The 22,975-nt window shown below is 34.6% G+C and overlaps 3 protein-coding genes across 3 annotated transcripts; all 3 read right to left on the reverse strand.

The window, feature by feature from the left end:
• Positions 1 to 3,547: 3,547 nt before the first annotated feature.
• On the reverse strand, positions 3,548 to 6,717 carry LOC130012441 (zinc finger protein 501-like). Its single transcript, XM_056100399.1, has 2 exons — positions 6,530 to 6,717; positions 3,548 to 4,886 (listed from the first exon to the last, which is right to left on the reverse strand). The coding sequence occupies exons 1-2, from the start codon at positions 6,530 to 6,532 to the stop codon at positions 3,663 to 3,665; spliced, it is 1,227 nt and encodes a 408-aa protein (XP_055956374.1). The 5' UTR covers positions 6,533 to 6,717; the 3' UTR covers positions 3,548 to 3,662.
• Positions 6,718 to 8,484: 1,767 nt separating this feature from the next.
• On the reverse strand, positions 8,485 to 10,103 carry LOC130012459 (zinc finger protein 239-like). Its single transcript, XM_056100461.1, has one exon. It carries the CDS (start codon positions 9,910 to 9,912, stop codon positions 8,851 to 8,853), a length of 1,062 nt encoding a protein of 353 aa, XP_055956436.1. The 5' UTR covers positions 9,913 to 10,103; the 3' UTR covers positions 8,485 to 8,850.
• Positions 9,992 to 22,841, reverse strand: LOC130012928 (zinc finger protein 233-like). Its single transcript, XM_056101098.1, has 2 exons — positions 22,132 to 22,841; positions 9,992 to 9,999 (listed from the first exon to the last, which is right to left on the reverse strand). Exons 1-2 carry the CDS (start codon positions 22,694 to 22,696, stop codon positions 9,992 to 9,994), a joined length of 573 nt encoding a protein of 190 aa, XP_055957073.1. The 5' UTR covers positions 22,697 to 22,841.
• Between the last annotated feature and the right edge of the window lie 134 nt (positions 22,842 to 22,975).

Here is a 22,975-nt window from a genome sequence, read left to right on the forward strand (position 1 = left end):
AGTTCTATTCCTCATTTACTTTAAAGTTATATTATTTCAGCTACCATAAAGCTATATTGCCCTAGATTCTTAAAAGTTATATTACTTCATCTACTTTAAAGCTATATTACCATAGCTAATTTAAGGTTATATCACCCTAACTACTGAGTTTTTTTTATTGTAATGCTGGTACAATTTGTTATTCCTATCTAGTCATATGTTGTTTATTGTAATGCTGGTACAATTTGTTATTCCTACGGAGTCGTATGTTGTGTTTATTGTAATGGTGGTATAATTTGTTATTCCTAACGAGTCGTATGTTGGTTTTTTATTGTAATGGTGGTATAATCTGTTATTCCTACCGAGTCATATGTTGTTTTATTATAATGCTGGTATAATCTGTTATTTCTACCTAGTCATGTGTTTTTATTGTAATGCTGTTATAATAATCTGTTATTTCTACCTAGTTGTATGTTGTTGTATTGTAATGCTAGTATAATCTGTTATTTCTACCTAGTCATATTTTATTTTTATTGTAATGCTGGTATAATTTGTTATTCCTACCTAGTCGTATGTTTTTTTTTATTGTAATGGTGGTATAACTTGTTATTCCTACCGAGTCGTATGTTGTTTTTATTGTAATGCTGGTATAATTTGTTATTCCTACCTAGTGGTATGTTGTTTTTATTGTAATGGTGGTATAATCTGTTATTCCTACCTAGTCGTATGTTGTTTGTATTGTAATGGTTGTATAATTTGTTATTTCTACCTAGTTGTATGTTGTTGTATTGTAATGCTGGTATAATTTTTTATTTCTACCGAGTCGTATGTTGTTTTTATTGTAATGCTGGTATAATCTGTTATTTCTACCTAGTCATATGTTGTTTTTATTGTAATGCTGTTATAATCTGTTATTCCTACCTAGTTGTATGTTGTTTTTATTGTAATGGTGGTATAATCTGTTATATCTACCTAGTCATATGTTGTTTTTATGGTAATGCTGTTATAATCTGTTATTCCTACCTAGTCGTATGTTGTTTTTATTGTAATGCTGGTATAATCTGTTATTTCGACCCCCTAGTCATATGTTGTTTTTAATAACAACATAAAACTAAACAAAGTCAATATATAATCTTTATTAATTGATATCAAATATAAACATGATCTAGAAACTATAGTTTAAACTTATTTTATTGCATCAACATTTCATTGTACACAAGGATTAAACAAAAGTTCTAACAACTTATAAACATCTTCTCCTTATACAGGGGGGGTTGGATGGCTGAATGGTTAGCGTGCGCGCGCTGTATCATAAAGTCTGTCATTGAGTCGACTGGCGTGGTTTCGAATCCCCGGTTGTACGTGGCAAGGAGTAGGGTCGCCTGTCCAACCTCGTGGGTTTTCTCCGGGTCCTCCGGTTTCCTCCCACTGCTAAAGACCTCTACGCGCAAGCGAATTATGTAAATAAAATCAAAAACCAAGTGTTAGTCCCGAAATGACCTAGTTTGTGTCGAGTGGACGTTAAACCCCATTTCTCTCTCTCTTTCTCCTTATACAGAACAAATGACTCCACACATAGCGATTGTCTGATTCCATCCACTCGTCTGTCAGATGCATGTAGTCTACATGTAGATATCATGGCAAAATGAACGGTAGTTGTGCCTATATTTCTTCAAGATTGAAGATCCTAAAGTGTATCGGAAAAAGTATATAAAGGAATTTGTTCATGTGTATATATAATTTGTAATAATATTAAATAAATCAAATATATCCGAAAGAATTTGTACCATCGGGAATCAAAACCATGCCAGTTGACTGAATGACAAACCTTATGATCTCTAAAAGGAATGTTAGACCCCAAAAAAGGGGGGTGGGAGAGGGACTAACATTTTGTTCAATTTTATTTCAATAATTCGGTTGAGAGTAGGGGTCTTTAGCAATGAGGGAGAAATTCCAAAAGGTTGGTAGACAGGCGACCCTAGCACTTGTCATGTGTAGGATTGAAACCACTTAACTTGACTCAATGACAGGGAGGGAAGAGAAATGGAGTTTAACGTCCACTTGACACACTAGGTCATTTCGGGACTAACATATGGTTAAATTTTATTTCAATAATACGCTTGCACGTAGGGGTCTTTAGCAGTGGGAGGAAACCGGAGGACCCAGAGAAAACCCACGAGGTTGGACAGACGACCCTTCTCCTTGTCACGTACAACTGGGGAATCGAAACCACACGAGTTGACTCAATGACTCAAGGCGTATGATACAGCGCGCACATACTAACCATTCGGCCATCCAACCCCCCTAAAACCCAACACCATACATGTATAAACGTGACTGGAAATGTCTAAGTGACAGATTTTGTGATCTAAAGTTGAGTTAGTATCATGTTCAATCCCAATACAGATCGCACATTGTACCTCAAGTTGAACGAGCCAGTGTCTTACCCACTAAGCCACTGAGATTCCCAAACTACAATAAAAGTTTATGTCTTTATATTTGCTACACTAGTTACACTACAATATGAATTTTCACATGTTGCTGCAAATTCCTTTTGGAATTAATCGATTCACCACAAATATCACATTTATATCTGTGTAGTTTCTCCTCAGTATGCGTTCTCTGGTGTGACTGTAGTCCACTACTCTGATTAAATTAGTCCACTACTCTGATTAAATTAGTCCACTACTCTGATTAAATGATTTACTACAAACATCATATTTTAAAGACCACATAAGACGAAAAATCTAAACTTCATGTACGTATAGCCAATGGTTACTATATCAACTTTACGGCAAGTTCACACCAATCTGATTAAAATTAAGTCCGCTGTTAACGTTTAAGTATCCGACACGCCAAAACGCTTTTCAATTTTTCAATTACGACCGTAATCCGGTTGATTGGCTGGTGACGTCACAGGCACTACACATAGGATATACATTATCTATACAATATCTCACTGTGTGTACAATATAGCACTACAGTCCTTCACGTTTAAGGGGAGCTTTCGCTTTCCTTCGAAGGAGTCATTAAAGACTCCTGCAAATTAGCTAAATCCCTCTCCCAAATATTGAGATTAATAAACTACTTTCAGTTTTTGTTTACTTATAAACTGCATATATTCAAGGTATCAGGAGCTTTTTATGGCTCCCGCACCATTTTATAAACATGAAGGACTGGCACTATCATACATACCACCAGTTGACAAGCTTCTATTGACGGTCCAATTACCACATGACTGGCCTAATCATAATCACCGAATTATTGTCTTACATTGTTATAGATTAGACATTTGTGATTGGAATATTTTAGAGTGAATTTAATATGGAATTTTCCGATGACTATGCATAACAATAGATCGCCCTCATTTCTCATCCAATCAACGCTGGGAATCTTATTACAATGTGGTTAAACTTTGACGCGAAAATTGCACGGGATTCATGGACATGAATATCAAATACACTTGATCATACGTGGAGTTCCTGATGTCGTTCGGTGAGTTATTAAACTGTCAATGTAATTGTAAAATACCTTTATTATAAAAATATTATAAACGATGATAGACATTATAACCTTATCCTATCACAAACGTTTATCCATTGAATAATTTATATTCAGATTTCATATCAAGTCAATTAAATGTTGTTTAAACGCCAATCAACAAATAATATGAGGCTACTTTATTATAAAAACATTGGCGAGCAATTATAAGATTTTTTTCCGAAATGAGTTTTCATGTGTGTCTGTAGAGTTCCTCTCTGACTAAATGATTTACCACAAACATCACATTTATAAGGTTTTGTTCCAGTATGTATTCTCATGTGTGTCTGTAGATTACCATTGGTGGGGAATGATTTACTACAAACATCACATTTATAAGGTTTTTCACCAGTATGAATTCTGATATGAATCTTTAGATCATATTTCTTACAAAATGATTTACCACAAACATCACATTTATAAGGTTTTCCTCTAGAATTAGTTTTCATGTGATCCCTTAGAGTTCCACTCTGACCAAATGATTTACCAGAAACATCACATTTATAAGGTTTTCCTCTGGAATGAGTTTTCAGGTGTGACTGTAGATTAATATTCTGTGAGAATGATTTTCTACAAACATAACATTTATAAGGTTTTTCTACAGCGTGAATTCGAATATGGTTCTGTAGATGACCAGTCTGACGAAATGATTTACCACAAACATCACATTTATAAGATTTTACTCCGGAATGAGTTTTCAGGTGTCTCTGTAGAGATCCACTCTGACTAAATGATTTACCACAAACATCACATTTATAAAGTTTTACTCCGGAATGAGTTTTCAGGTGTCTCTGTAGAGATCCACTCTGACTAAATGATTTACCACAAACATCACATTTATAAGGTTTTTCACCAGCGTGAATTCGAATATGGTTCTGCAAATGACCAGTCTGAGTAAATGATTTACCACAAACATCACATTTATAAGGTTTTTCCCCGGTATGAATTCTCATGTGGGTCTGTAGAGTATCATTGGCAGTGAAAGATTTACTACAAACATCACATTTATATCGTTTATCTCCTGTTTGCCCTTGCTGACTAACATGTATTTCACAGTGTTTTTCTAAATCAGTGTAAGATTTAAATTCTTCATCACACAAATTACACTGATAAACAGTTTCAATATCATCTGTTTTCTCTTCTTTGACATGACAATATGCATCTATATCATCAGTTTTCTCTTCTTTAACATGGCAATATTCATCTACATCATCAGTTTTCTCTTCTTTAACATGACAATATCCATCTACATCATCAGTTTTCTCTTCTTTAACATGTATCTTATTGTGTTTTTCTAAATCTTCATATTGTTTAAAAACCTCATCACATACAACACACTGATGAAATGTTTTAACATCACCAGTTTCCTGTAATATATAAAAGTTATAACATCAGTGTGTCGGACTCCGTCTTAGTATCTTGTTATTCGAGTCTAAATAGTCAATAGGGTTTTCGGGTCAAAGTTTCAAATGACAGAAAAAAATTCTTTAAAAATATTTTGTGAAAATATATATAAAATGCTACCCATTTTTTTTTATTTCATCAAAAAATTCTAATTAGATCCAAAGTTATGGAATTTTAAAATTCGAGATCGACATCAATAATGTAATCAAAATGCTCTATACCAGTCAATGCGTGCCATGGCACCAAAATAAGTGCTTTTCAGTCATATCTGAGTGACCTCATAAGCAGTATTTTCCCATCAGAATCACTAGTAACAATTTTAAAACTCAAATCTGCACGTTATCGTCCGCTAAGATTTATTAATATGGTAATAATTTGAATGATAATATGTCAAATATTTATAATCTGGATGACACCAAAAAAAAAGTAGGCTATATTTAGTCGAAATTTAGAAAATTTCAGTCAGCAAATCAGATAAATCCTGTTTTCTACGGCTGTAATTGTCGGATTTTGGGGTATCACAAAAATGTCATCTATCGTTTGATTGGTTCTATATAGAAATCCCCCGGAAACTAAGGTGCAGAATAACCAATGAAGTGAGCCGTAACAATGGAAAATCCCAGGCCGAGGGACGTCAGAGCGGTATTTTCCTTGGGAGCTTCTCCTGCAAATTACCGATAATTTCGCTTACATTTTGATAATTTTTTAGTCTGAATCTTTGCAGATATTTAGATTGATATTACAATACAATTGCTAGTAATACATTTACATAAAATAGTAATTCAGAATCGTAGATTGAAGTGGGCTATATTTCAGTCGCTGGCTGTCCGATTTCACGCTAAAGTCACGTGACCTTAAACCCCTATAGTCAACAAAGAAAATGGAGTTGAACGGATAAACTTATCTCTAATGAGAACCTAAAGGGTCGGTAAAATGAAAAGTTATTGATCAATTGGGCTGAGGTCATGGCTATCCCCCCTGAATATCCACTGGAAATTTCAAGTCTCTACGACCACGGGAACTCGTAAAGTTCTGCTACAGTCAATGGTTGGTTGCCTAATAAGTTGTCCTTTCGTGGGGTTCAGTCTGTTTCAACAAATAAGGGAAAATAACGAAGATAAAAACATGTCTTTGTTAGTTTCAAAGGTCATTTCCGGTAGGGAACGGCTTACGAGTTGTATATTAAATATAGTCATGGATCTATCCAACGCCAACAACACACAAGCGACTACTTTAAGGCTATATTACCATAGATACATTAAAGCTATTTCATCTATCGCCTTTCAAGCTAGATTATTGTGTAATACGTAGAGTGATTAGGCCGTCAATAAAAATCGTTGTGTTGTTTTGTTTAATCTGTTGATTTTGCCCTGTACAATACAGGTGTCCGTCAGGATAACCGGGACTACTTCCAACTTTCCACAGAGTCCCATACCACCAGCGGTAGGCTATCATTTAACCTATATATTGCTGTTTTGTTGTGGCTACGGCTCAGATTATGCTTTAGACTTCAAATAGGTAACATTGTTATTATTGCGGACGCCTTGGAACACCAAGTGGTACTTATAGAAAGACCCTCGAACTCTACAAATCCAAAATCACTCACCATTATTTTGTTAACAATTTCTGTTGTCTATTTCTGAAGCTCTTGTGTGACTGAATGATAATTGTTTATTATAAAAACACAGCAGGGGATTGCTGATCTGTCTCTTCTACAACTACAAGTCATAGAAAATAGCTCTTTGTTTAGTAAAATAGTCTTCAGTGAAGTGCAGAATAACGTTAGCTTCCGTAAAATATTACGTCACGAAAAAAGAATTCGTTTCCGGTAGAAGGTTGTATACATGATATAGTCCTGGATCTCTCCAACCCGAATAGTTCACAAAATTGCTATTTCACTGAAATTCACTTCATTCATCATATTTCGCTCTTTTTCAAAACTAGACCGTCTAAAATCCCGAAAACTGAGATGTTCCGTTTATTCGAATATAGTCTGCATTGCTAAGAAAATATGTTCTATTTGAAAAGCCTGTCTAAATGGACATTAGGCAACATGAACCCCCCCCCCCCCGATAAATTCCAAACATGGAAATGTTTATCTCTTAATAACCCAAGCCACTTTAAAGCTATATTACCCCATATACTTTGAAGCTATATTACTTTAGCTAATCCTATAAAGCTATATTACCATAGCTACTTTAAATAAAATAAAACCAAGTACGAACAATCCAAACCATTAGACAAAATTCGAAGTCCTAAAAAACGGTATAGGCAAAATAGTGTAATAAGGCAAAATAGTGTAATCAGCATATGGACTGTTCACTGTGTACAAAATACTCGACAAACAGTGGTAACAGGTGTCCGGAAATGAAATGAAATGAAATGGGGTTTAACGTCCTACTGTTCTGCTCCTAACCTGGGCTAATGAAGACGGGCATACGCCACAGTGTGCTATGAGGGAAATTTTACATCTGCGTGACTTAGAGCCTCTCAAAATACTCAATATAGAAGCATGTAAAGTTGTTTTATGAACAACCCTATTTTAAGCTTCCTTATTTCATTGGTATGCCTACTGTATTTAGTCTAATGACGACTGGAGGTTATTGGCATGTCTGTGGTTGACAGCAAAGTCATTTCAATCTTTCACTTCCACAGGACGTAAAGAGAAAACTATCACTATGAAAGCCAACATTTGATTGGCTGAATGTAAACAGTATATCGTGTTCTAGCCAATCCCAAGTCTTGTATCAGGCTTACTGCCATGAACTTATGAATGAATTAAAAGGAAATATAAAAAAACTACGGATACTACGTGCAGTAGGGTAAATGCCGGGTGAAGCACATAAATTGTACAAACTACGACATAGAATAATCTAATTATTCTCACATCAGGGAAATTTTCTGAATGTAAATTATGCAGCGTCCGTCAATATTTGCGTTTATTTTGAAAAAAATGTGTGAAACACGCTGGTATAATTTGTTATTCCTACCTAGTTGTATGTTGTTTTTATTATAATGCTGGTATAATCTGTTATTCCTACCTAGTCGTATGTTTTGTATTGTAATGGTGGTATAATTTGTTATTCCTACATGTAAGAGTAGGTCGTAGTGCCGCTGTCCGGGCAAAATATCTCCCATAGCACACTGTATGACGTATGCCCGTCTTTATTAGCTCTGATAGCACACTGTATGGCGTATGCCCGTCTTTATTCGCCCAATTCGGAGCAGAACAATAGGATGTTAAAGTTAAACCGTATTTTGATGCCTCAAATTTGTAGATGAGTGGAATGAAATGGGGTTGAACGTCCTGCATTAACTGGGGTTGAACGTCCTGCACTAACTGGGGTCATGAAGATGGGCGTATGTAATGTAGTGTTCTATGAGAGATATATGACCCGGGCAGTGGTGTCACTGCTTTTTATTATTTCAAATTCTGTTGCGGGTTCTTTTACGTGCACGCCAATGTGTACCATTCAAATGACTTTTAAAAGAATTTTCTCAGTCAACACGGCGATCGAACATTGGACCTCAAGCTGAACAAGCCAGTGTCTTACCCGCTAAGCCACTGAGACTCCCAAACTACAATAACAGTTTAAATGATTTACTACAAACATTACATTAACAAATTAACAGGGTTTTTCTTCAGTATGAATTCTCATGTGTCTCTGTAAATTATTTACTATAAACATCAAATTAACAAGGTTTTTCATCTGCATGTGTTTTTAGGCACCTCGTTAGTAGAAATTCTGAAAGTCAATGATTTACTACAAATATCAGGCTCTAGTATGAATTTTTATGTGTTTCTGCAAATTCCCATTGGAAATAAATGATTTACTACAAACATCACATTTATAAGGTTTTTCACTAGTATGAGTTCTTGCATGTACTTCTAAAGTATATTTTTGTCTGAATGATTTACGACAAACATCACATTGATATGGTTTTTTCTCCGGAATGAGTTCTCATGTGTGTCTGTAGATTTCTACTCTGATTAAATGATTTACTACAAACATCACATTTATAAGGTTTTTCCCCTGTATGAATTCTAATATGCTCCGTTAGATTATACTTTTTACAAAATGATTTACTACAAACATCACATTTATATGGTTTTTTTCCGGAATGAGTTCTCATGTGTGTCTGTAGATGACTATTCTGATTAAATGATTTACTACAAACATCACATTTATAAGGTTTTGTTCCAGTATGTATTCTCATGTGGTTCTGTAGAGTTCCACTCTGACTAAATGATTTATCACAAACATCACATTTATAGGGTTTTTCTCTAGTGTGAATTCTCAAGTGGTGCTGCAGATTATAATTCTGTCTAAATGATTTACCACAATAATCACATTGATAAGGTTTTATTTCAGTATGAATTCTGATGTGTTGTTGTAGATTACCTTTCAAATTGAAGGATTTACCACAAACATCACATTTATAAGGTCTTTGTCCAGTTCGACTAACATGTATTTCTCCTGCATGAATTCTAAAGTGGTGCTTCAGTCTATAATTCTGAATAAATGATTTACCACAAAAACCACATTTATAAGGTTTTTCTCCAATATGAAGTCTAATATGGCTCTTTAGATTACTTTTCTTACAAAATGATTTACTACAAACATCACATTTATAAGGTTTTTCACCTGTATGAATTCTGATGTGTCTCTGTAGTTGACTTCTATTAGTAAATGATTTACTACAAACATCACATTTATAAGGTTTTTCCCCTGTTTGCCCTTGCTGACTAACATGTATTTCACAGTGTTTTTCTAAATCAGTTTCTAAATTAAATTCTTCATCACACAAATTACACTGATAAACAGTTTCAATATCTTCAGTTTTCTCTTCTTTAACATGACAATATTCATCTACATCATCAGTTTTCTCTTCTTTAATATGACAATATCCAACTACATCATCAGTTATCTCTTCTTTAATATGACAATATTCATCTACATCAGCAGTTTTCACATCTTTAACATGCATCTTATTGTGTTTTTCTAAATCATCATATTGTTGAAAAATCTCATCACATACAACACATTGATGGAGAATTTTTATATAATCAGTTTCCTAAAAATATAAAAGTTATAACATCATTAGTTTCCTGTAATATATAAAAGTTATATCAAAGTTATCACATCACAAAAACCCCAAGGACAGTTAACTCTGTTTGGCTTAATATTTTGTCCAAACACTGGTTAAGATTTCAAGTGGAAAAGTAGGTAATAAATTATGTCTGACAGTAACTTGGTGGGACAATGTTGGGCTTGTGGACCCGTATCAGGTGAGTGGAATGATTTTTTCTAGATTTTAAAAAACATTAAAATATTTTCAATTTCTTTACGTATGAATATTCCAACATAATTTTACAATTTTTTGACACTTCAGAAAATATTCTATTCATGAAAAATTAAAAACCAAATTGTCTTGGACGTAATCATACGTTAAATTGAGAATTAAAAAAAAAATACATCAAATAACGGTACAGACCAGTGCTGTAACACGTAAATAATCATGTATACAAAACATGGTAAGAATGCACGTGTTACGATTCGCATTTTGGTATTCTAAATTGATTCTTATTTGGAATTCTCATATTTGGAGTTGATTATTTCCATTTCAAGAACGGAAATTAAATCAACAATTAGTTTTAAAATTAATTATGGTGCCGAAATAATATCAATCTAATTTGTCTTATTTAAAAGGGGCTCCGTCGCAATTTAGTTGATTATTGTGTAATACGTAGAGTCTGTGATGTATTTTGGCGAGTGATTAGGCTGTCAATATGTAATTGTAATTGTTTTGTATTAAAATAATATTTTCAATTTCTTTACGTATGAATATTCCAACATAATTTTACAATTTTTGGACACTTTAGAAAATATTCTATTCATGAAAAATTAAAAACCAAATTGTCTTGGACGTAATCATACGTTAAATTGAGAATTAAAAACAAAATACATCAAATAACGGTACAGACCAGTGCTGTAACACGTAAATAATCATGTATACAAAACATGGTAAGAGTGCACGTGTTACGATTCGCATTTTGGTATTCTAAATTGATTCTTATTTGGAATTCTCATATTTGGAGTTGATTATTTCCATTTCAAGTACGGAAATTAAATCAACAATTAGTTTTAAAATTAATTATGGTGCCGAAATAATATCAATCTAATTTGTCTTATTTAAAAGGGGCTCCGTCGCAATTTAGTTGATTATTGTGTAATACGTAGAGTCTGTGATGTATTTTGGTGAGTGATTAGGCTGTCAATATGTAATTGTAATTGTTTTGTATTAAAATAATAATCGTTGTGTTGTTTAATCTAAAATCACCTCACCATTATTTTGTTGACAATTGTCTATTTGTATATGGTATATCAAGGTTGTGGACCCTATAGGGGTCACAATTTTGATCCGATTTTGTTGAAACTTGAAATGTAAGTTTATAACCCAAAGATCTCAGTTCCTTTCGATATTCGCGCATATCGGACAGTAACTTCCTGAATTATGGCCCCTGATTGTACGAAAAATCACGTTTTTAGCTTGTGGACCCTATACAAGTCATAATTTTTATCCGATTTAAAAAAACGTTCTATTCTATCACGGTTACACCCTAAGGATGACTGAGTTCGAATTTCGTGAAAATCGGCCCAAAATTGACAGACAAAATGGCCGCCGTTCGTTCCCAAATAGCTTAAGAATATGGTATATCAAGGTTGTGGACCCTATAGGGGTCACAATTTTTATCCGATTTTGTTGAAACTTGAAATGTAAGTTTATAACCCAAAGATCTTGGTTCCTTTCGATATTCATGCATATCAGACCGTAACTTCCTGAATTATGGCCCCTGATTGTACGAAAAATCACGTTTTTAGCTTGTGGACCCTATAGAAGTCATGATTTTTATCCAATTTAAAAAACCGTTCTATTCTATCACCATTACACCCCAGGGACGACAGAACTCGAATTTCGTGAAAATCGGCACAAAATTGACAGACAAAATGGCCACCATTCGTTCTCAAATAGCGTAAGAAAATGGTATATCAAGGTTATGGACCCTATAGAGGTCACAATTGTTATCCGATTTTGTTGAAACTTGAAATGTAAGTTTATAACCCAAAGATCTCGGTTCCTTTCGATATTCGCGCATATCGGACGTAATTTCCTGAATTATGGCCCCTGATTGTACGAAAAATCGCGTTTTTAGCTTGTGGACCCTATAGAGGTCATAATTTTTATCCGATTTAAAAAAACGTATTATTATATCACCGTTACACCCTAAGGACGACTGAGTTTGAATTTCGTGAAAATCGGCCCAAAATTGACAGACAAAATGGCCGCCGTTCGTTCTGGAATAGCACAAGAATATGGTATATCAAGGTTGTGGACCCTATAGAGGTCACAATTTTTATCCGATTTTGTTGAAACTTGAAATGTAAGTTTATAACCCAAAGATCTTGGTTCCTTTCGATATTCGCACCGTAACTTCCTGAATTATGGCCCCTGATTGTACGAAAAATTGTGTTTTTAGATTGTGGATCCTATAGAAGTCATAATTTTTATCCGATTTAAAAAAACGTATTATTATATCACCGTTACACCCTGAGGACGACTGACAGACAAAATGGCTGCCGTTCGTTTAGTTCCTTTCGATATTTGCGCATATCGAATTGTAATTTCCTGAATTATGGCCCTTGATTGTAGGAAAAATCACTTTCTTGTTAGCTTGTTCTCTATCCATCTCTCGAAAATGTGGGCGTATCCTGCCTGGCAGCCGCTGGTTTTAAATTGGATAATAATTGTGACCACAAGTTAAAAACGCGATTTTTCTTACAATCAGGGGCCATAATTTAGGAAATTACTATCTGATATGCGCGAATATCGACATGAACCAAGTTTCATCAAAATCGGATCGAAATTGTGACCTCTAGAGGGTCTACAACCTTGATGTTTACACTACTTGCGTATGAGGGGCGGCCATTGTGTCTGGCAGTGTTGGTTATAAACATGTATTTCAAATTTCATCAAAATCCGATCAAAATTGTGACCTCTAGAGGGTCCACAACTTTGACATACCAGATGTTATACACTATTTGCGTACGATGGGGGGCCATTTTGTCTGTCAGTTTACGTCCGATTTTTACGAAATTCCAACTCAACCATCCTTAGGGTAAACGGTAGTATATTTAAACGTTTTTTTTAAATCGGATAATAATTGTGACCTCTAGAGGGGCCTTGAGCTAAAAACGTGATTTTCGTTCAATCAGGGGGCATAATTCAGGAAGTTACGACCCAATATGCGTGAGTATCGAAAGCAACCAAGATCTTTGGGTTATAAACTTACATTTCAAGTTTCATCAAAATCAGAAGAAAATTGCAACCTCTAGAGGGTCCACAGCCTTGATATACCATATTTTTACGCTATTTGAGTACAAGGGGCGGCCATTTTGTCTGTCAGTTTTTGTCCGATTTTTACGAAATTCTAACTCAACCACCCTTAGGGTGTAACGGTGATATATTCAAACAGTTTTTTAAATTGGTTAAAAATTATGACCTCTATAGGATCCATAAGCTAAAAACGTGATTTATCCTACAAATAGGGGCCATAATCCATGAAGTTACGGTCCGATACATGCCAAAAGGAACCGAGATCTTAGGGAGATAAACCAATAGTTCAAGTTTCGTTGAAATCGGATAAAAATTGTGACCTTAGAGTGTCCACAAACAATTGTGGACGGACGGACGGACAGGGGCGACGACAATATACGTCCACATGAAAATGTGGGCGTATAAAAGGGAAAGAAATGAAGGAATATATACAAAACTCATTCACGCACAATCGCACTGTTAGATGTATATTATGTACATCGTGGCATTCACCTTCATTCACTACTTGTAATATTAAGATAAGTATACAAAATCAAAACGAAATATAGATCTGTTTTAATCAGATTGGGTAATATTAGGATAAATTGATCTCCTCGTTCACCTCAATTTCCCAATCTTCCATTATACACTGGCAATAGAGAAGACATGCCGGGGAGTTAATTGGATTTAATTTAATCCTTACTAGGACAGGCCAACCATTCTTCCTCCATACCGCCTCCAAAACTGGTCTATGTGCAGCTCTAATCTGACTATCCAAAGGGAGCCACCCTCCTAAATTGAATGATTCTACCATCTGCTCCGGGGTCCTACCATGAACCATCCGGCATAACGCCTTAAGGGCCTGAGACTGCCTAGAAATATTGTCCGGGTTGAGGCTAGTGTCTTGAGTCATATACCGGAGCATGTGATATTCAAAACCCTAGGCAACCTATTAAGGGGCAGGATTGATTCTACCCTGTAGACGACGCCTTGTTGTCCGAAATGCTGGACCCGAAGGGACAGAATTAATGGAAACGGGTCCAGTTACTCTAGAAGATGCAGGAGGAGGCAAATTATTGGACTGCAGATTTACCAAAGAGTTTTCTAGGATTGGAGGAACAGCTACCCCTCTCATCACCGTGTGGACCCTAGACAGAGACCTATGCCCTCTACCCCTCTCATCACCGTGTGGACCCTAGGCAGAGACCTATGCCCTCTACCCCTCTCCTCACAGTGTGGACCCTAGGCAGAGACCTATGCCCTCTACCCCAGTGCCGGTACAGGGTTGACAATTGCCAGTGATTATTTCCAAAATTATTGTCCATAATTGTTTTTGTAAAAAATAAAATAATCCAACACCATGGATCTGACTTGTAGAAGCTGAATTTCCGTTGAATTTATCAAGAACATCCAGACACATTCTGATGAATGATAAATCCTCATTATATTCAATTCATACTTTACGATTTTAAATCATGTTTTAAATCATAGTCATATTACTATAATTCAATTCTTACTTTACGATTTGAAACCATGTCCAAAATATGCCCTTTAAGTTTGAACTCCGTTCCTTTTAAACTTTATATCAGAGTTGTGGCTGAAGCCATTTTAAATCTTTTTGGATCCAGTAGATATCCTAATACCTTGGTATATTCTATGCAATTATTGAAAGCTCATGCTAATGTAATAAATCTTTTTGGTTCCAGTAAATATCCCAATACCTTGGTATATTCTATGCAATTATTGAAAGCTCATGCTAATGTAATAAATCTTTTTGGTTCCAGTAGATATCCTAATACCTTGGTATATTCTATGTAATTATTTAAAACTCATGCTAATGTAATAAATCTTTTTGGTTCCAGTAAATATCCCAATACCATGGTATATTCTTTCTAACCATTTAAAACTCATGCTAATGTAATAAATCTTCTTTCCCTAATCATAATTGTTGTAATGAACCCCTAAAACTTTAAAATGTGGCTTTGATTACTATTTTTATTCCGATGTGGTTCCCTATGTCAGTGTGGCAGGACAGAAGGCCTGTCACGGACAGTTGTCTAGTCACTCGCATGTGACGAAAAACCAAGTAAAAGATCCCTTGGCAGTTGGAATTCGATATAAGACTAGGCCATAGTGCTGCAAAATTTCCCTCATAGCACACTGTATGGCGTATGCCCTTCTTCAGCTCAGTTCGGAGCAGAACAGTCAGACGTTAAACCCCATTTCATTTTATTGATTACTCCATTTCATTTTATTGATTACTCTTTTTTTATTTTAGTTCAAGGTTTTAAACAGTAGGATGTAAAATCACATTTCATTTCATTTACATTTTATTGATTACTCTTTTTTAATTTAACAAACATCACATCTAAAAGATTTTTTTTCCCAGTATGAATTCTAATGTGTTTCTGCAGAATACTGCTGTCAGAAAATGATTTACTACAGACATCACAATTAAACGTTTTTTTCTCTAGTATGAATTCTTATGTGTGACTGTAGATTACCATTAGTGGTGAATGATTTACTACAAACATTACATTTATAAGGTTTTTCACCTGTATGAACCCTCATGTGTGTTCGTAATTTAGTACTGGTAGTTAAAAATTTTCTACAAACATCGCATTTAAATTGTTTCTCGCCTGTATGACTTTTCATGTGTAAATTTAGATTGCCTTTCTGTATAAATGTTTTATTACAAATATCACATTTATAAGGTTTTTCCCCTGTGTGGGTTCTCAAATGACCCCTTAGAGTTCCAATCTGACTAAATGATTTACAACAAACATCGCATGTATAAGGTTTTTCACCAGTATGAATTCTCATGTGTCTCTGTAGAGTACTTCTTAAGGTGTATGATTTACTACAAACATCACATTTATAAGGTTGTTCACCTGTATGAATTCTCATGTGTTTCTTTAGATGACTACTATCAGAAAATGATTTACTACAAATATCACATTTATAAGGTTTGTCACCTGTATGAATTCTCCTGTGAGTCTGTAGATTACTACTAGTAGTGAATGATTTACTGCAAACATCACATTTATAAGGTTTTTCACCAGTATGCATTGTCATGTGTTTCTTTAGAGAACTACTATCAGAAAATGATTTACTACAAACATCACATTTATAAGGTTTTTCACCAGTATGAATTCTCATGTGTGTTTTTAGATGACCTTTCTGACTAAATGATTTACTACAAACATCACATTTATAAGGTTTTTCTCTTGTTTGCCCTTGTTCACTAACATGTATTTCACAGTGTTTTTCTAAATCAGTGTAAGATTTAAATTCTTCATCACACAAATTACACTGATAAACAGTTTCAACATTATCAGTTTTCTCTTCTTTAACATGACAATATTCATCTACATCATCAGTTTTCTGTTCTTTAACATGGCAATATCCATCTTCATCATCAGTTTTCTCTTCTTTAACATGACAATATTCATCTACATCATCAGTTTTCTTTTCTTTAACATGACAATATCCATCTACATCATCAGCTTTCTCTTCGTTAACATGGCAATATTCATCTACATCATCAGTTTTCTCATCTTTAACATGTATTTTATTGTGTTTTTCTAAATCATCATATTGTTTAAAAACCTCATCACATACAACACACTGATGAAATGTTTTAACATCACCAGTTTCCTGTAATATATAAAAGTTATAACATCAGTGTGTCGGACTCCGTCTTAGTACAGTGGACTCTGTCACATCCGATCTCTGATCACTCCGGATTGCTGTGACATCCGGTATGATTTTCATGTCCCGATTTATTTCCTTATTACTTCAGCCAAAAAATCGCTGGTAAATCCGAATTCTGTATGTTCAGGATTCCGAAATCAATCAGCCGTCCTGTCACATAATTTCCATTGAATCGACACCATACAATTATCGGTGAGATTAAAACTCAATGGGTGTGAAGTCAGAAAAGATTAACAAGTAATCACCAATCAATTATCGGTGAGATTAAAACTGTGTTGATTACTTTGATCGGTAAAGCAGTGAACCCGAGTTGTTTTAAGGGAGTGGACAAGATCTACCTGCCAGTCAATTGGTCGGCCAATCGCAAAACTTGGATGACAGGTGCCGTTTACTTTGATTGGCTTGAAAAGCTGGACATAGAACGACAGATTATAAATGACAATTAACTGAAGACGGGGACGATGAAGAATATACATTAACGACAGACTTGACCTATTCAAAATTCCTACGCATGCTCAACGACATTAAACACTTCGCACAGATTAAGGACGAAAAGATGATCGCAACAATTCATTTGTTAGAAGATGTTTTGCCCAGGACTCCGCCTTACGATATGCTTCCGGTAATCTTAACTAAGCAAACTACTTTAAACGATTACATGCATTGATATTTATAAATATATTGTAGTCTACGCATGCATTGATATTACATGTAAACTATTTATGAATATATTGTACGCATGCATTGTTATTGTTAATTATTTAATATAATAAAATTTTGAAAGTACAGAAAAGTTTATCATTTATAAAGGGAATAGCATTCTGGTGATTCGAAGCTACAATATAAAAATACTTCCGGTTTTCGAAGTTACAGTATTTTCGGTTTTGGAGAAAACTCGGTATTCCGAAACGCTGTGTGATCCGAATTATTGTAACGATCCCGCACGATGTTGGATGTGACAGAGTCCACTGTATCTTGTTATTCGAGTCTAAATAGTCAATAGGGTTTTCGGGTCAAAGTTTCAAATGACAGAAAATTTTTTTTTTAAAAATATAAAATGCTACCCATTTTTTTTATTTCATCAAAAAATTCTAATTAGATCCAAAGTTATGGGATTTTAAAATTCGAGATCGACATCAATAATGTTATCAAAATGCTCTATACCAGTCAATGCGTGCCATGGCACCAAAATAAGTGCTTTTCAGTCATATCTGAGTGACGTCATAAGCGGTATTTTCCCATCGGAATCACTAGTAACAATTTTAAAACTCAAATCTGCATGTTATAGTCCGCTAAGATTTATTAATATGGTAATAATTTGAATGATAATATGTCAAATATTTATAATCTGGATGACACCAAAAAAAAAGTAGGTTATATTTAGTCGAAATTTAGAAAATTTCAGTCAGCAAATCAGATAAATCCTGTTTTCTACGGCTGTAATTGTCGGATTTTGGGGTATCACAAAAATGTCATCCATCGTTTGATTGGTTCTATATAGAAATCCCCCGGAAACTAAGGTGCAGAATAACCAATGAAGTGAGCCGTAACAATGGAAAATCCCAGGCCGAGGGACGTCAGAGCGGTATTTTCCTTGGGAGCTTCTCCTGCAAATTACCGATAATTTCGCTTACATTTCGATAATTTTTTAGTCTGAATCTTTGCAGATATTTAGATTGATATTACAATACAATTGCTAGTAATACATTTACATAAAATAGTAATTCAGAAACGTAGATTGAAGTGGGCTATATTTCAGCCGCTGGCTGTCCGATTTCATGCTAAAGTCATGTGACCTTAAACCCCTATAGTCAACAAAGAAAATGGAGTGGAACGGATAAACTTATCTCTAATGGGAACCTAAAGGGTCGGTAAAATGAAAAGTTATTGATCAATTGGGCTGAGGTCATGGCTATCCCCCCTTGAACATCCCCTAGAAATTTCAAGTCTCTACGACCACGGGAACTCGTAGAAGAGGTGCGAAAGGTGATATATGGCAAGATGAACATTACAAACAAAATTCTAAGCGAAACAGTAATACTCGCCATTATTTAGTTTGTAAAGTTCTGCTACAGTCAATGGTTGGTTGCCTAATAAGTTGTCCTTTCGTGGGGTTCAGTCTGTTTCAACAAATAAGGGAAAATAACGAAGATAAAAACATGGCTTTGTTAGTTTCAAAGGTCATTTCCGGTAGAGAACGGCTTACAAGTTGCATATTAAATATAGTCATGGATCTATCCAACGCCAACAACACACAAGCGACTACTTTAAGTAGGTGGAAAAGGTGATTTTGAGATTATGATTATACATATGTTATTATTAGCTTTTCATGTAGATCTCATCATTCTTCTCACAAAACTTTTTACAGATTCAAAATCGGATGAAAATTTTTTTTTTATTGAGGTTCAAAGTTGCGATTTTTGACTTTTCGCGGAAGAAAGGTTTTTCAACACTTTCAAAAGGTCATTTTTGGTGTTTTTTGCGATGCCATATTTCATTTCATATCAAAACTATCTACAATGTAGATGTAAATTCATGAAATACAACTTCAAGGCTACTTATGTTTCGATTTTCACATTTTTGTAACAATTACACCGAATTCCACAGGAACTGGAAAATACCTAAGTTTTCCCAAAAACTCCATTTTCTCAGAGCGATTTTGGTCAATTTTTTCATCAAAAATGGTCTTGTGCATGTTATATCTGAAATATTGAACCTGGTTGTTATGCATTTTAAAATCAGTATCTATCAAGTAAGATTAACAGAAAAAAAATAGTAAAAATATCTATATGCCTTCTCTCAAGGGCTGGATATGTGTTCAATTTTGAACAATTGCCTATTTTTGGGGCATTTTGGTGACCTTAGTAAAATAAGAAGGAATGGAGATAGGGAAGTGAAATTATGGGAATATGTCAAAAAGTTTGTGAATTTTTAAAATTACATATTTCCAATCTGCCATATATTATCGATTTTGGTTGTCATAGAAACCAAAATGGAAAAAATGCAATTTTTGACCATTTTCAACGCTATTTACCATAACCCAAAAGGTGATCACCACTTTTAAAAATAAGCATTTTAAAATATTTGAAACCCATGTAATATCAAATGATATGGATTGTATAAGTTTGAGCAAAATATTAAGGAGTTTGAGTGGTTACCATAGCAACCACATTTATTTTTTTTCCGAAAACCATTATTTTCCAATAATCATGACATCAATATTGATAACTGTATTATTTTAAAAACAGAAGCTATTGGATAAGATTTTAAAAAATAAATAAAATCAGAATATTTATATGTCTTCTCCCAAGAGCTGGAAAGGAGTTCCCGTTCTAACTTGAAGAACATTCTGCAGCAGCTAACTGTCTAATTTGGACATTATTAAGACATAATTATAAATAAAATATGAAGGAATTAAGATCTTGCAGAGAAATTAATCAGATTGGGTAATATTAGGATAAATTGATCTCCTCGTTCACCTCAATTTCCCAATCTTCCATTATACACTGGCAATAGAGAAGACATGCCGGGGAGGTAATTGGATTTAATTTAATCCTTACTAGGACAGGCCAACCATTCTTCCTACATACCGCCTCCAAAACCGGTCTTTGTGCAGCTCTAATCTGACTATCCAAAGGGAGCCACCCTCCTAAATTGAATGATTCTACCATCTGCTCCGGGGTCCTACCATGAACCATCCAGCATAACGCCTTAAGGGCCTGAGACTGCCTAGAAATATTGTCCGGGTTGAGGCTAGTGTCTTGAGTCATATACCGGAGCATGTGATATTCAAAACCCTAGGCAACCTATTAAGGGGCAGGATTGATTCTACCCTGAAGATGCAGGAGGAGGCAAATTATTGGACTGCAGATTTACCAAAGAGTTTTCTAGGATTGGAGGAACAGCTACCCCTCTCATCACCGTGTGGACCCTAGACAGAGACCTATGCCCTCTACCCCTCTCATCACCGTGTGGACCCTAGGCAGAGACCTATGCCCTCTACCCCTCTCCTCACAGTGTGGACCCTAGGCAGAGACCTATGCCCTCTACCCCAGTGCCGGTACAGGGTTGACAATTGCCAGTGATTATTTCCAAAATTATTGTCCATAATTGTTTTTGTAAAAAATAAAATAATCCAACACCATGGATCTGCCTTGTAGAAGCTGAATTTCCGTTGAATTTATCAAGAACATCCAGACACATTCTGATGAATGATAAATCCTCATTATATTCAATTCATACTTTACGATTTTAAATCATGTTTTAAATCATCATCATATTACTATAATTCTTACTTTACGATTTGAAACCATGTCCAAAATATGCCCTTTAAGTTTGAACTCCGTTCCTTTTAAACTTTATATCAGAGTTGTGGCTGAAGCCATTTTAAATCTTTTTGGATCCAGTAGATATCCTAATACCTTGGTATATTCTATGCAATTATTGAAAGCTCATGCTAATGTAATAAATCTTTTTGGTTCCAGTAAATATCCCAATACCTTGGTATATTCTATGCAATTATTGAAAGCTCATGCTAATGTAATAAATCTTTTTGGTTCCAGTAGATATCCTAATACCTTGGTATATTCTATGTAATTATTTAAAACTCATGCTAATGTAATAAATCTTTTTGGTTCCAGTAAATATCCCAATACCATGGTATATTCTTTCTAACCATTTAAAACTCATGCTAATGTAATAAATCTTCTTTCCCTAATCATAATTGTTGTAATGAACCCCTAAAACTTTAAAATGTGGCTTTGATTACTATTTTTATTCCGATGTGGTTCCCTATGTCAGTGTGGCAGGACAGAAGGCCCGTCACGGACAGTTGTCTAGTCACTCGCATGTGACGAAAAACCAAGTAAAAGATCCCTTGGCAGTTGGAATTCGATATAAGACTAGGCCATAGTGCTGCAAAATTTCCCTTATAGCACACTGTATGGCATATGCCCTTCTTCAGCTCAGTTCGGAGCAGAACAGTGGGACGTTAAACCACATTTCATTTTATTGATTACTCCATTTCATTTTATGGATTACTCTTTTTTATTTTAGTTCAAGGTTTTAAACAGTAGGATGTAAAACCACATTTTATTTCATTTACATTTTATTGATTACTCTTTTTTAATTTAACAAACATCTCATCTAAAAGATTTTTTCCCCCAGTATGAATTCTAATGTGTTTCTGCAGAATACTGCTGTCCGAAAATGATTTACTACAGACATCACATTTAAACGTTTTTTCTCTAGTATGAATTCTTATGTGTGACTGTAGATTACCATTAGTGGTGAATGATTTACTACAAACATCACATTTATAAGGTTTTACACCAGTATGAATTCTGATGTGCCTCTGTAGATGACTACTACAAGTAAATGATTTACTACAAACATCACATTTATAAGGTTTTTCACCAGTATGAATTCTCATGTGTTTCTTTAGATGACTACTATCAGAAAATGATTTACTACAAATATCACATTTATAAGGTTTTTCACCTGTATGAGTTCTGGTATGATGCTGTAGATTACTACAAGTAGTAAATGATTTACTACAAACATCACATTTATAAGGTTTTTCACCAGTATGAATTCGCATGTGTGACTGTAGATTACTATTCTGATTAAATGATTTACCACAAACATCACATTTATAAGGTTTTTCACCAGTATGAATTCTCATGTGGGTCTGTAGAGTATCATTGGCAGTGAAAGATTTACTACAAACATCACATTTATATCGTTTATCTCCTGTTTGCCCTTGCTGACTAACATGTATTTCACAGTGTTTTTCTAAATCAGTGTAAGATTTAAATTCTTCATCACACAAATTACACTGATAAACAGTTTCAATATCATCTGTTTTCTCTTCTTTAACATGACAATATTCATCTACATCATCAGTTTTCTGTTCTTTAACATGGCAATATTCATCTATATCATCAGTTTTCTCTTCTTTAAC

The sequence above is a fragment of the Patella vulgata genome, chromosome 1 (assembly GCF_932274485.2).
Source record: "Patella vulgata chromosome 1, xgPatVulg1.2, whole genome shotgun sequence".
NCBI lineage: Eukaryota > Metazoa > Mollusca > Gastropoda > Patellidae > Patella > Patella vulgata.